Consider the following 12,879-nt stretch of genomic DNA (forward strand, 5'->3'; position numbering starts at 1 on the left):
AGACTAGTACAACTCCGAATGCATTGGCAAATGTGAGAAATCGTCCTTGGAGGACAGAGCCTTGAGGGTTCCCATGCCAAAGTTACGGCATCACAGAACGACCTTGTTCAAGAGGGTTACAAACCATTTATTTCAGAGGGGTTTGTGTCACTGGATGGAGACTTAACGAACCAGAGGCCTGTTAGGATATTGAGGGACACAGGAGCACATCAATCTTTGATGCTTGAGGGCATTTTGCCATTGTCAGAGAAGACGGCAACTGGTGTCAGTGTTCGTTTACAGGGGATTGGTGGCTATGTTAAAGCCCCACTTCATGTCATCCATTTGCAGTCTGATTTGGTGTCAGGACCGGTCACCGTAGGTTTACAAGCCACTCTTCCTGTAGAGGGAGTATCTTTTGTTATGTATCTTTTGTTATCGGGAATGATTTGGCCGGTGGTCAAGTTTCTGGTAACCCAATGTTTGTTGAAAAGCCTAGTATGGAAAATAACACCGCACATGTAGAGCAGGAGATTCCGGGTATCTTTCCATCCTGTACCGCGACTCGTGCTATGGGTAGGAAGCGCCCTGAAGAGAAGAGGAAGTACCCTGAAACTAAGTGTCAGCACACACGAGTCAGGGATGGAAGCATTGTTGGCAAGCTCTTTGTAGGTGGACTGAACTTCAACACAAGGGAAGATGTTCTGGATTCTGTCTTCGGCAAATATGGATCGCTCTTGGAAGTGCTGCTGATAAAAGACAGGGAGACGCAAAAGTCAAGAGGATTTGGCTTTGTCACATTTGAAAACACAAAGGACGCCAAAGATGCAGAAAAGGATTTGAATGGCAAGGATTTGGATGGTCGGACCATAACAGTAGAGAAGGCAGGCCATAGGCGTCGAGGGGGCTACAGAGGAGGAAAACGTGGAGATAGTTTCAGGGGTGGCTATGGCTCCCGGGGTGGGAGTAGTAGTTTTGGTGGTGGCCGCAGTCGATATTAATATGGAGGCTCCCAGAGTTACGGCAGCTCCCGTAGGGATGATTATCATGGTAGTGGCCGAGAAGTAGACCGCTATTCACGTGACGACAGCGACAAGCGGTCCAACCGTGATTATTATGAAAGTTAGGAAGAGTTGAAGCACTGAATGCTGCGGAGCAGCCGAGTCAAGATTCCTACACGGATTAACCGTGAACGCCACGTTCCTAAAGGCATCCATGTAGTGAATACTTCCAGGCCTCACCACCCAACCACCATGGAACCTGGCTCTCAGCTCAGCCTCCTGGAAAAAGTGCTATAGATTTGCTTAACTTTGGATTTTTGATCACAACCCCCTCACCTTCATTCAAAAGAAACTAAAAATAAAATCAGAGGAAGATGAGATGGAGTTTGGCTTTGCAGGAGTTCAACTGGGAAATTGAACATGTAAAGGGCAGGGACAATTTTGCTGCTGATGCTTTGTCCAGAGTGAATTAACTTTGGAAATTTCTGTAGGTTGTTTGAAGTTTTGTTGCTTTATTTTTGGGATATATTGATTATCGTTGCTCACGGGAATTGATGATTTGGGTGTGTTTACTTTTGTTTGTTGGGAGAGTTTTGCCGACAAAGAAAGTTTTCACTATGTTCAAGCTTTCTTGAGGGGGGGGGGGGGGGGTGTTACGGATTCGTCACTTCCGGTGTTGTGGTTTTCATCCACTTGAAACATTTCTGGTTCTATGTATTATTATTGTTATTATTATTATTATTGTTTGAGGGAAATAGCTATTATTATTGTCAAAAGGTAAAAAGGTTAATGTTAAATGAAACAGGAAACCGGAAGACGAAGAAGAAGGGGAGGAAGAAGAAAAAAAGAGGGCGGAGCGAAAGAGTCGGAGAAGAAGCTGGTTGCTTTGCGGTCTGCAACGAACGTTGTCGAGCAAGAGTCACGTACTTTGGGTTTCCTGGGAAAAAGGAATTCCTGCGATAAAGTTGTTATCGCTGTGACTGATCATCCTGCGTGTAGGGTTTGGCGTTAGATTCCGAAGAATCATCGCTGGGTCATGACTCGAGAACGAGCCGTCGGCCATTTTGATTCGTGCGCTTCGCGCGACAAGCAAGGTATTTCCTTCGTCAGCCATTTCCACCGCTTTCAGACGTATCTGATGTGTGTGTGTGTGTGCACCGTGGCTTTTGGAAGATTAATTTGCGGTTCGCCGACTGAGCCGTGAAAGTTCAGACCTGGAGGGTGCCTTTGGATTTCCCATTCGCCTTGAGTTTGCCTTTCGCAGTGGCGCCTTTGGATTTCCCATTCGCCTTGAGTTTGCTTTACGCAGTTTTGGACCACGTGACTCTTTGCGTCGCTTCGGCCGCATACGCCTTTCTGCTGTTTTGGTGGTGTGACCGGGCCCGTCATCTGAACGGGGTTCGGGTTTCGATTCGACATCACTCTAATGATCACTGGAGGGGATCAACTTTGAGCTATGGAGACATTGGGGAATGTTCTTTTTTCACTCACTTGGAGCACAGTGAGTTATCCGATACGAGCTGATGGTACCATCATAAGATGTGTTGATTGTACTTTTGATTGCTCTTATTGTTGTATCGTTATTCTTGTGTGGTTTTTAATACAATATTTGTTTGTTGATAACCATTGGTGTGGTTTCCCTATTCATTTTTGACACAGAATAACATATTTTTCTGCCGTGGATCCTCTCGGGTCTCAGAGGTACACAGTGACCAGGGGGTCGGAGAGGAGCACGTAACAGAAATAACATGCATTTTAACGCCATTTTCCCTGCTAGAGCGGGGGTTAGCCTTGCAGTCCCCATGACAATCTTCTTCATTTTGCCCTATTTTCTGCATCTCCCCTTGTTAACCCCTTTGCCCGCATTTCTTCTTCCACCATCTTTGGCCAAGTCTTTCTCGGTCTGCCCCGTCCTCCACTTCCTTCTACATTCATTTCCATCACTCTTCTCACCCAGTCACTTTCATCCTTCCTCAACACATGACCAAACCATCTCAACCTGTTCCTCTTCACAGCATGAATCACAGGCTCTATTTCCATCATCTTTTGCAATTCATCATTTGTCTTCCTCTCTCTCAACGATACTCCACACATCCACCGAACCATTCGCATTTCCACCCTTTCCAGCCTTCGTTGCTGCTCTACGTTGATTACCCATGTCTCGCTCCCATAAATCATAACACTTCTCACACATGCAGCATAGCATACACCTTTCCTTTCAGCTTCAACGACACTCCCCTCCTCGTCAGCACACCACTCAGTTCCCGAAACGTCTTCCATGCACATCTCACTCGAGCGGCCGTTGCCGAGTCTAATCCACCTACTCCATTCAGCATGTCTCCAAGGTAGCAAAATGATTTCACACCTTCCAGCTTCACGCCGTCTCCAAGATCCAACTCAACATTTCCTCCATCTGCAGCTCCCTCTGTGCACACCTTACATTTGAATGTAGCTGCCACACTGGTTAATGACCCTCTCAGACCACTACATTTTTGATGAACCCACTCAGCGCACATTGTACATTGAATGGAGTTCACTCCGACACCCTTCCTGCACACAGCACACGGCCACTTCCCAGTTCTTTCCACCTCACCACTTGCTTTACCACTTGCCATCACCTTCGTCTTTCCGATATTCACCTTCAGACCTTTTGTCTCCATACATTCCTTCCACTTGTTCATCTTTTCCTTCAGTCCATTCATACTTTCCGCAATCAACACCAGATCATCTGCATACAACAACTCCCACAGTAAACCCTCCTTTACGTTCTGAGCCAGCACCTCCATCACAGCTACAAATAGTAGTGGACTTAGTACCGACCCCTGATGCACTCCCACCTTCACCTCAAACTCACCACTGTTCCCATCCTTCGTCCTTACAGCTGTGTGCGCTCTTTTGTGGATTGCCATCACGACTCTGATCAACCATTCCTCCACTCCTAACTTCCTCAATGCCCATGTGGAACGTGGAACCCTATCGAATGCTTTCTCCAGATCAACAAACCCAAGAAACAACTTCTTCCTCTTCTCCATGTACTTCTCCTGCAACTGCCTCATAATAAAAAGCACGTCTGTCATTCCTCTTCCTGGCATGAATCCAAACTGCATTTCGTCGATCGTCACTTTCTTCCTTATCCTCCTCTCCAACACCCTTTCCAATACCTTCATTCCATGCTCCAATAACTTTATCGCTCGATACGAGCCACAGTCCAGAGGGTCACCTTTCCCCTTGGAAAGAGGGACGAGGGTACTCAGTTCCAAAGCCACTGGAATGCGGCCTTCTTTCACCACCAGAGTACAGATCTCTGTCATTCTCTTCACACCCCAACTTCCTGCTGCCTTCAACATATCTCCCACAACTCCCGTCGGCCCTCCCGCTTTTCTACTCTTCATTGCTTTTATCGCTTCCTCAACTTTCTTCTCAGTTATCTTCTCTGCCGGTCATAAAACTGGGTTACTCTCTGTTGCCATCCCATTCATTCTCTGCATTCAACAGCATTTCCATAAATCTCTTCCATCTTCCTTTAATTCCATCTGGGTCCACAACGATTTGTCCCACTTCATCGTTCAAGCAACTCACCCCCATCACATCACACCTCTCTTTCGCTATTTGCTTTGCAATCCTGAATACCGCTCTCTGACCCTCTTCCGAATCCAAGCGTTCTCCGAATATTTTCCGACATGCCTCCTGCGCCTTTGCTACCTCATTCTTTGCAGCCTTCTTGGCTACCTTACTTTCATGCTCTGCTTTTTCTGCCCCCGTACCCATCGCCTTCTGCCACTCCTTGAACTTCTTCCTCTTCTCGTCAATCCTCTTTCCAACTTCATCATCCCACCATCATGTTTCCGAGTTCCTCGGTGGTCCCTTTGTCCATCCACACACCTCACCAACGGCTCCCAACAGACTATCTTTCTTTGACATCCAACCACTTTCAAGCTCAACCACATCATCCATCCTCTGCCCTAGTCAGCCTCTCTTTTAATGCCTCCCTTACTGTCACCTCTTTCAACCTCCACACTTTCATTCTTGGTTGGTATTTCACCCGCCAAGCTCTCCTCGCACCTTTCACCCTTATGTCGCAGACAACCAAGTGGTGCTGTGAAACATCCTCCTCCCCCGGGATCACCTTTGTGTCCCGGAGGTGCCCCCTATCTCGCCTACGCACGATCAGGTAGTCAACGGTTGTCGTCGACCCACCTGACGTGTATGGAACAAGCTTATTATCCTCTTTCTGGAACTGAGTATAACAAATCAGCTCTATCAGCAAACTCCAAAATCTTTTCACCTTCTCAATTTCTCACACCATATCCGTAACCCCCATGAACCCCCTCAAAACCGTCCATACTCCTTCCCACATGTCCATTTAGGTCTCCTCCTACCACAAAAACTTCCTTATCTTTCACGTTTTCCATCAGCGTCTCTTTTGCACACCAGGACTTGTCCTTCTCTTCATCGCTCCGACCAACCTGCGGAGCATATCCCGAGATGAAGTTCACCAAGAGCTTTCCAATCATAATTTTCACCATCATCAACCTATCACTCACTCTAGTCACATTCACCACACTGTCTACAAACTCCTCAGAAAACAGGACACCAACACCATTCACGCCCTCCGGGAACCCTTGCCACACAAACTCGCATTTCTGTCCTTGCCTACCCTTCACCATTCTCACACCACTTCCCTTCCATCTCGTCTCTTGCACACAACATATGTCCACTCTTCTTCTGACCAATACTTCCACCACTTCTCCTGGTCTCCCTGGCATTGTCCCTACATTCCATGTCCCAAACCTCAGAAACTGATCTCCACTTCGGGCATCAGACATTTCGTCGTCATAAATGGAGTGATTTCCACCCTTGCTTCGATCGGGTTCCCCACCTTGAGTTTTGACGAGAGGGCGTGGGCTACTTCGGGCTGTACCCTGCCCATATGTACAGTCACATGAAAAAGTAAGTGCACCCACCCCATGTAAAGTTTTGACTTTTTCAACATATTTCAATATAAGCTATTTGAACTTCATTTCAACAATATTGATAGATAAAGGTGATATATAAAGGTGATAAAGGTGATATAACAAATATCATGAAACATTTACATTTTGTCATCCATTGCATAATTTAGATAAACATGAATGCAAATTTCGCATGTGGAAAAAGGAAGTACACCCTTGGCTCTAATAGGTGGTATTGCCCCCTTTGGCAGAAACAACCTCAAGTAGGTGTTTCTTAAAACTGTCTACCAGTCTGACATCGATTGGGAGAAATTTTTGCCCACTCCTCCATGCTGAATTATTTCAGCTGTGCGGTGTTTGAGGGGTTTCTTGCATGCACAGCTCGTTTCAAATCCACCCACAACATCTCGATGGGATTTAGATCCGGGCTTTGACTTGGCCATTCCAGAACCCTCCATTTCTTTCTTTTCAGCCATTCCTTGGTGGATTTACTGGTATGTTTAGGGCCATTGTCATGTTGCAAGGTCCACTTTCGGTTGAACTTCAACTTTCCAACAGATGGCCTCACATTAGCTTCAAGTACCCTCTGGTAAAATGAAGAATTCATAGTGGATTCTATGATGGTGAGCTGCCCAGGCCCTGATGCAGCAAAGCTGCCCCAAACCATAATTTTTCCACCACCCTGCTTTACAGTTGGTATCAGGTTCTTGCGGTCAAATGCTGTCTTTGGTTTTCGCCAAACATGTCTTCTGGTACTGTGTCGAAATAGCTCTACCTTTGACTCATCTGTCCAGAGCACATTGTTCCAGAAGCGCTGGTCTTTGCCTCGGTGTTCATTGGCAAACTTTAGTCTTGCCCTGATGTTCTTTCTGGACAGCAACGGTTTCCTCCTGGCACACCTCCCATGTAGATCAAATTTGTGCAGCCTCTTTCTAATGGTAGACTCGTGCACTTTGATATCAACAGTGGCAAGAGCTACCTGTCGGTCCCGTGATGAAATTGTGGGGTTCTTGGAGACTTCTTTCAGCATCTTGCGGTCTGCTCTCGGGCTGAACTTGCTGGGGCGGCCTGGCCTAAACAAGTTGGCAGTTGTTTGGAATCGTCTCCACTTGTAGATGATCTTTCGGACAGTCGAATGATTGATTTCAAATTGTTTGGAGATCTTTTTAAATCCCTTCCCAGACTCATAGGCATCTATAACCTTCTTTCTGAAGGCCTCAGAGAGCTCTTTTGATCTAGGCATGGTGATGCCGCACACTTCAACAACAAAGAGCAAACCAAACTAAATGTCTGAGGTTTAAATAAGACAGGTTCCTCCAAGATCCTCTCTAACGATGTTCTAATCATTTACACCTGAGCTGGTGCACCTGATTCTAATTTTAGTTATTTGAAGTGGTGATAAATGTAGGGGTGTACTTACTTTTTCCACATGCGAAATTTGCATTTATGTTTATTTAAATTATACAATGGACTACAAAATGTAAATGTTTCATGATATTTGTTATATTATATCACCTTTATCTATATATATAAAACAGTGTGCGTGTGTGTGTGTGTGTGTGTGTGTGTGTGTGTGTGTGTGTTGGTGTTGTTACCGATAGACTCCTAAACGGAGAGGCTCACGTGCTTGATATTTGGCATCGACATGGCCATTGAGCCTGGGAAGAACATGGCCGACCTAAAAAAAATTATTTCATAATATTTTTTTACCATATTTTTACCTCAGCCCATTTCAGCGAGGAATATTATGCACGGAATCTGAGGCGGTGGCAGAGCAGCGCGCTGATTCGCTCAGAGCGATAACGTGATGTTCCTTGCCGCCAAAAACTCATAGTTACGCGTTCGCACGTAATTCAGAGCGAAAAGCGATTGCCTTTTTTCACATTTCAGCGAGGAACATTGCCATTCACACCACATAGGGTTTTTTTTTCTTTCATCTTTCGATCCATATTTTTTTTCAGCGAGGAATATTATACACGGAATCTGAGGCGGTGGCAGAGCAGCGCGTTGATTCACTCAGAGCGATCACGTGATGTTCCTTGCCGCCATAAACTCACAGCAAGTAGCATAGATTTTAGCATGATTAGCATTTAGCATGATTTAGCATAGATATTAGCATGTTTCACATAGATTTTTTTTTAACGAGGAATATTATACACGGAATCTGAGGCGGTGGCAGAGCAGTGCGCTGATTCGCTCAGAGCGATCACGTGATGTTCCGTTCCCGCCGCCAGACAATTCAACATAAAACACAGTTTGTGTGTGTCATGTTACTGATAGACTCCTAAACGGAGAGGCTCACGTACTTGATATTTGGCACAGACATGGCCATTGAGCCTGGGAAGGACATGGCCTACCTAAAAATATTTGACGAGATCCATATTTTTTATTCATATTTACCTCAGCGCATTTCAGCGAGGAATATTATACACGGAATCTGACCTGGTGGCAGAGCAGCTCGCTGATTCGCTCAGAGCGATCACGTGATGTTCCATCCCCGCCGCCAGACCATTGAACATAAAACAGTTTGTGTGTGTGTAATGTTGTAATGTGTGTAATGTGTGGGTCTCCCTTCCTCCGCCCGGCAACGCCGGTACTGGAGGGCGTCACAGGATTGGTGAGTCTCCAAAAATCCGCTTCGTGGTGTTGCGAAGATGCAGGACGATGTCGCGATTGTTGTGCTGCTCTCCGACCATGACAACTGCAACGTCATTGTTGACTGGCCCTCCCCTTCCCCTCCCCCCTCCCTTCCCCCTCCACCCTACCCCATCCCCTTCTCCCCTCACCTTCCCCCTCCCTTTTCCCCCTCCCCCTCCCTTTCCCCCCCTCCCTTTTCCCCCTCCCCCTCCATTTTCCCCTCCCTTTTCCCCTCCCCCTCCCTTTTCCCCCTCCCCCTCCCTTTTCCCCTCCCCCTCCCTTTTCCCCCTCCCCCTCCCTTTTCCCCCTCCCCCTTCCCCTCCCCCCTACCCCTTTCCCCCTCCCCCCCTCCCCCTCTCCCCCTCCCCCCTCCCCGCTCCCCCCTCTCCTCCCCTCCCCTCCCTTTCCCCCCTCCCCCTCCCTTTCCCCCCTCCCCCTCCCTTTCCCCCCTCCCCCTCCCTTTTCCCCCTCCCCCTCCCTTTTCCCCCTCCCCTCCCTTTTCCCCCTCCCCTCCCTTTTGCCCCTCCCCCTCCCTTTTCCCCCTCCCTTTTCCCCCTACCCCTTCCCCCCTCCCCTCCCCCTTCCCCCTCCCCCTCCCCCCTCCCCGCCCCTCCCTCCTCCCCATCCGCCTCCCCCTCCCCCTCACCCCCCCTCTCCTCCCCTCCCCCCTCCCCCTCCCCCTCTCCCCTCCCCCCCCTCGCCTCCTCTCCCCCTCTCTCCTCTTCTCCCCTCCCCCCCCCTCTTCTCCCCTCCCCCCCTCTTCTCCCCTCCCCCCCTCTCCTCCCCTCCCCTCCCCTTTCCCCTCTCCTCCCCCGCCCGGCAATGCCGGGTACTTCTGCTAGTATATCAATATTGTTGAAATGAAGATCAAATAGCTGCATGTTGAAATATGTTGAAAAAGTCAAAACTTTACATAGGGTGTGCTTACTTTTTCACGTGACTGTCGTTGTAATTGTCATGGTTCTCTTTTTGAGGCAATGTTTTTCTGGCCGGATGCGCTTCCTGACGCCAACCCTTTTTAGTCGCCTCTTACGACACGCAGGGATACGGTGTACCTATTCTAAACCGGGGTACACACCGGGTTGCTTGGTGATCCTCTTTACATAATTATGAACTGAGTAATATTCCTCGGCTTGTTTTTGTTGCTTTGTTAGTTGTTTTTATTTGTTGAGACAGAGTCGACCATGAGCTTAACTTTGTCATTTTATTTTATCAGGCAATGGTGGAACTAAATGGGACTGATCTTGATGGGGAGACCCTCGAGATCGTTTTGGCCAAACCTCCTGATCGAAAGCGCAAGGAGAGGCAGCGGGCTGATATGAGAGGACCGGGGTGAGGATGAGCAAGAGAGAAGATGGGGAGGGAGGATGGAGAGGGGGATTGTTGGGGATGAAATTTTGGGTTGAAACGCTATCCTGTGATTATATTTACCTACCTCACCAGGGAATATGATGGAGACTGGTATGGTCATCCCTCTCCCCACATGAGCAGAGGACATGGAGGCCAAGGAAATGTATCTTGCACGGAGGAGTGGTATGGTTATGAGGAACCATACGATGACTCTGGCTACGACTATTATGATTATCGTGGTGGCTACGATGACCCCTATTACAGTGAGTTGTTGGACTGGTCGCCATCTTCCCATTGGTATTGTGTTGCAAGTATTGATCTCAGATGGAATGTGATTGGACAGTATAGCTTCCCGATGATGTAAAACAGTGGCTGCTAACCATCTCCTTCACTTAGTTTAAATATGTCAATTACAAGTGCCGTTCCATTTACTCGCACCCGTGGTGCGTCGCCAAACAGCCACTGGTGCATCGACAAACAGTGGCGGACCGAGCTGGGTCCTGGCCTTTATGCATGCTTTGCCGGGTGTGGCTTTAAGGGAGCAAACTTCATTCGAGTATATTTTCCATTGGTGCGCATCCGACGGAAGCAGGTGCAGTGATGAGGTCCATGGAAAATCCCCCCTTCCCTGCGCCTGATGGTGAAGTGAGCCCCCACCCCTCTTCTTGCGTGCAAATGTCGAATGGCCCGGCATTCATGTTCCTTGTAGGGCAGGCAGGGAAAAATGTAGGAAGGTAATTTGACCGGCCCAGATGATTAATTGATTATAACCGTGACGGAGTGGCAAGCAGTACGGGGTTTAAGCAGATAGACCGATGTGAAGCAAATGCACCAAAGGACCAAAATAAACTGATTGCGGTGTTGAAGGAAAGACCGATGGGGAGAACGAGGGATTGTTGAATTGACGTTTGGTGAAACAGATTAATTGGTGGATTAAGGAGAGATAGTCAGGTTCACTATGCTTTTTCGTTCAAAATTTTGGTAGATTAGCAAAATTATACATTTTTGGAATATTCAGAGCATGAGGAATCCAAAAATTAATGTTTACATTTGCGTAGACACCTTTGCGAAAATAACACTCAGGACAGTGATGAAGATCTGTAAAAGCATATTCCTGAACGGTATAGACCTCGTAGATCCTGTGTATAGGACTTATAGTTCAATCTGATGCTACCTATAACTTCCTATAACAACCTATAACTTCAAAGGACTTGCAATATCATGCATTATGTAATACAGTTATATCACAAATATAAAGACAATGGTTTTCAATTACCTTTGTTTGTTGCTTTTCTATAATGCTGAGCACTATTTTGAGGCCTTTATTGGATTCCTTGACCCAGAAAACATAGGATTAGCATATTTAATTAAGTCTCTAGGTTGACTAGAAGCCGAGATCACGCAAAATATGTATTTTATGGCGGCCATTTTCAAAATCCAAAATGGCGGCCATGCAGGTGTCTGTGCAAATGCCAACATTGATTTTCAGATTCTCCATGCTCTGAAGATTCCAAAAATTTACAGGTTTGCTAATCCCAAAATTTTGAAAGAAATTCTATTTGTTAACATAGTGAACCTGACTCTCTTCATCACTGTCCTGAGTGTCATTTTCGCAAAGGTGTCTACGCAAATGTAAACATTAATTTTTGGATTCCTCATGCTCTGAATATTCCAAAAATGTATAGTTTTGCTAATCTACCAAAATTTTGAACGAAATTATATTTGTTAACATAGTGAACCTGACTAAGAGATTGATTGGTGCAACGGACAGATGGGGGATGGAGAGAGAGAGAGATCGTGGTATGTGGGGAAACATCACACCGGGAATACACAGACTAACTTCACAATGCATATCCCCTCCCAAAGCCCTGGACAATGGGCAATGGTCAACCTACCACATAAATTAAAGAAATAACTGTCTGGGGATTCCTACGTGTTCATGAATGCTCTCCCCCGGGGTACACTACCAAAACCATAACAGTATTATATGTATTAATTAATATATGCTTTCATGCATTGTTATCAATATCATTCTCTTTGTTATTTATTTTGTAATGAGAATGCCATGCCCAGAAGGACCTAATAAGCTGCTCGATACACCTTACCATGGTGTGCATGTAATATTCTTTGTCGTTGACCCTTTGAGTACGGATGACGTACAGTGCCACAACCCGCGAAAAAGTTTTGAGTCCGGATGACATTACTACACGTCATCGACTCTACCTATAAATAGATCGTCAGTACGTGGTTGCATTCCCATACCAAAATGCCAAATTAATCCCGTTTTATCAAATTTATCGATGTTCGAGAATTATTTTTTTTAATTTGTTTAGGTTGCTGGGGATCCCGGGATTATCAAAACAATCCCATACACAAAGGGTTAATTATGCCTAATAAACTCAGAGACCATGGCGATCATTTCGGTGTATCACATTCCACATCAGAGCTCCAGTCGAGCTCCACAATAAACATTCCTCGCATTGACACACACACACACACACACACACACACTGGCAAACACAGTCACACACACACACACACACACACACACACACACACACACACACACACACACACACACACACACACACATACAGTGCACACACACAGTGACACACACACATACAGTGCACACACACAGTGACACACACACACACACACAGTGCACACACACAGTGACACACACACCACACACACTCACACACAGTGAGACACATACACACATACACAGTGCGCACACATACACAGTGCGCACACATACATACACAGTGCGCACACACACACGCACAGTGAGACGCACACAGTGACATATACACACACACCTCATCCATTTATAGTAGAAGATTCTTCCTCCCACAGGACGTCTCTGAGTCGTTAGTATGTCTCATTTACTATTGTCTCCTCTGATTTGATCGACCTGAACCCCATCTTGGCAGTGGAGTTGCATGAAGAATTCCAGT

At 46.6% G+C, this 12,879-nt stretch overlaps 1 protein-coding gene across 2 annotated transcripts in view; it reads left to right on the top strand.

Annotated features, from left to right (window-relative positions):
* The window catches only part of LOC137421039 (heterogeneous nuclear ribonucleoprotein Q), a 142,069-nt gene that overhangs the window by 123,940 nt on the left and 5,250 nt on the right, over positions 1–12,879 (top strand). For both annotated transcript variants that reach the window (XM_078771985.1, XM_078771986.1), the window contains exons 12-13: positions 9,786–9,901; positions 10,013–10,182. In XM_078771985.1, coding sequence (XP_078628111.1) covers positions 9,786–9,901; positions 10,013–10,182 — 286 coding nt within the window. The remainder of the gene's footprint in view (positions 1–9,785; positions 9,902–10,012; positions 10,183–12,879) is intronic.

The sequence above is a fragment of the Myxine glutinosa genome, chromosome 2 (genome assembly GCF_964187855.1).
Source record: "Myxine glutinosa chromosome 2, kmMyxGlut1.1, whole genome shotgun sequence".
NCBI classification, from domain to species: Eukaryota; Metazoa; Chordata; class Myxini; order Myxiniformes; family Myxinidae; genus Myxine; species Myxine glutinosa.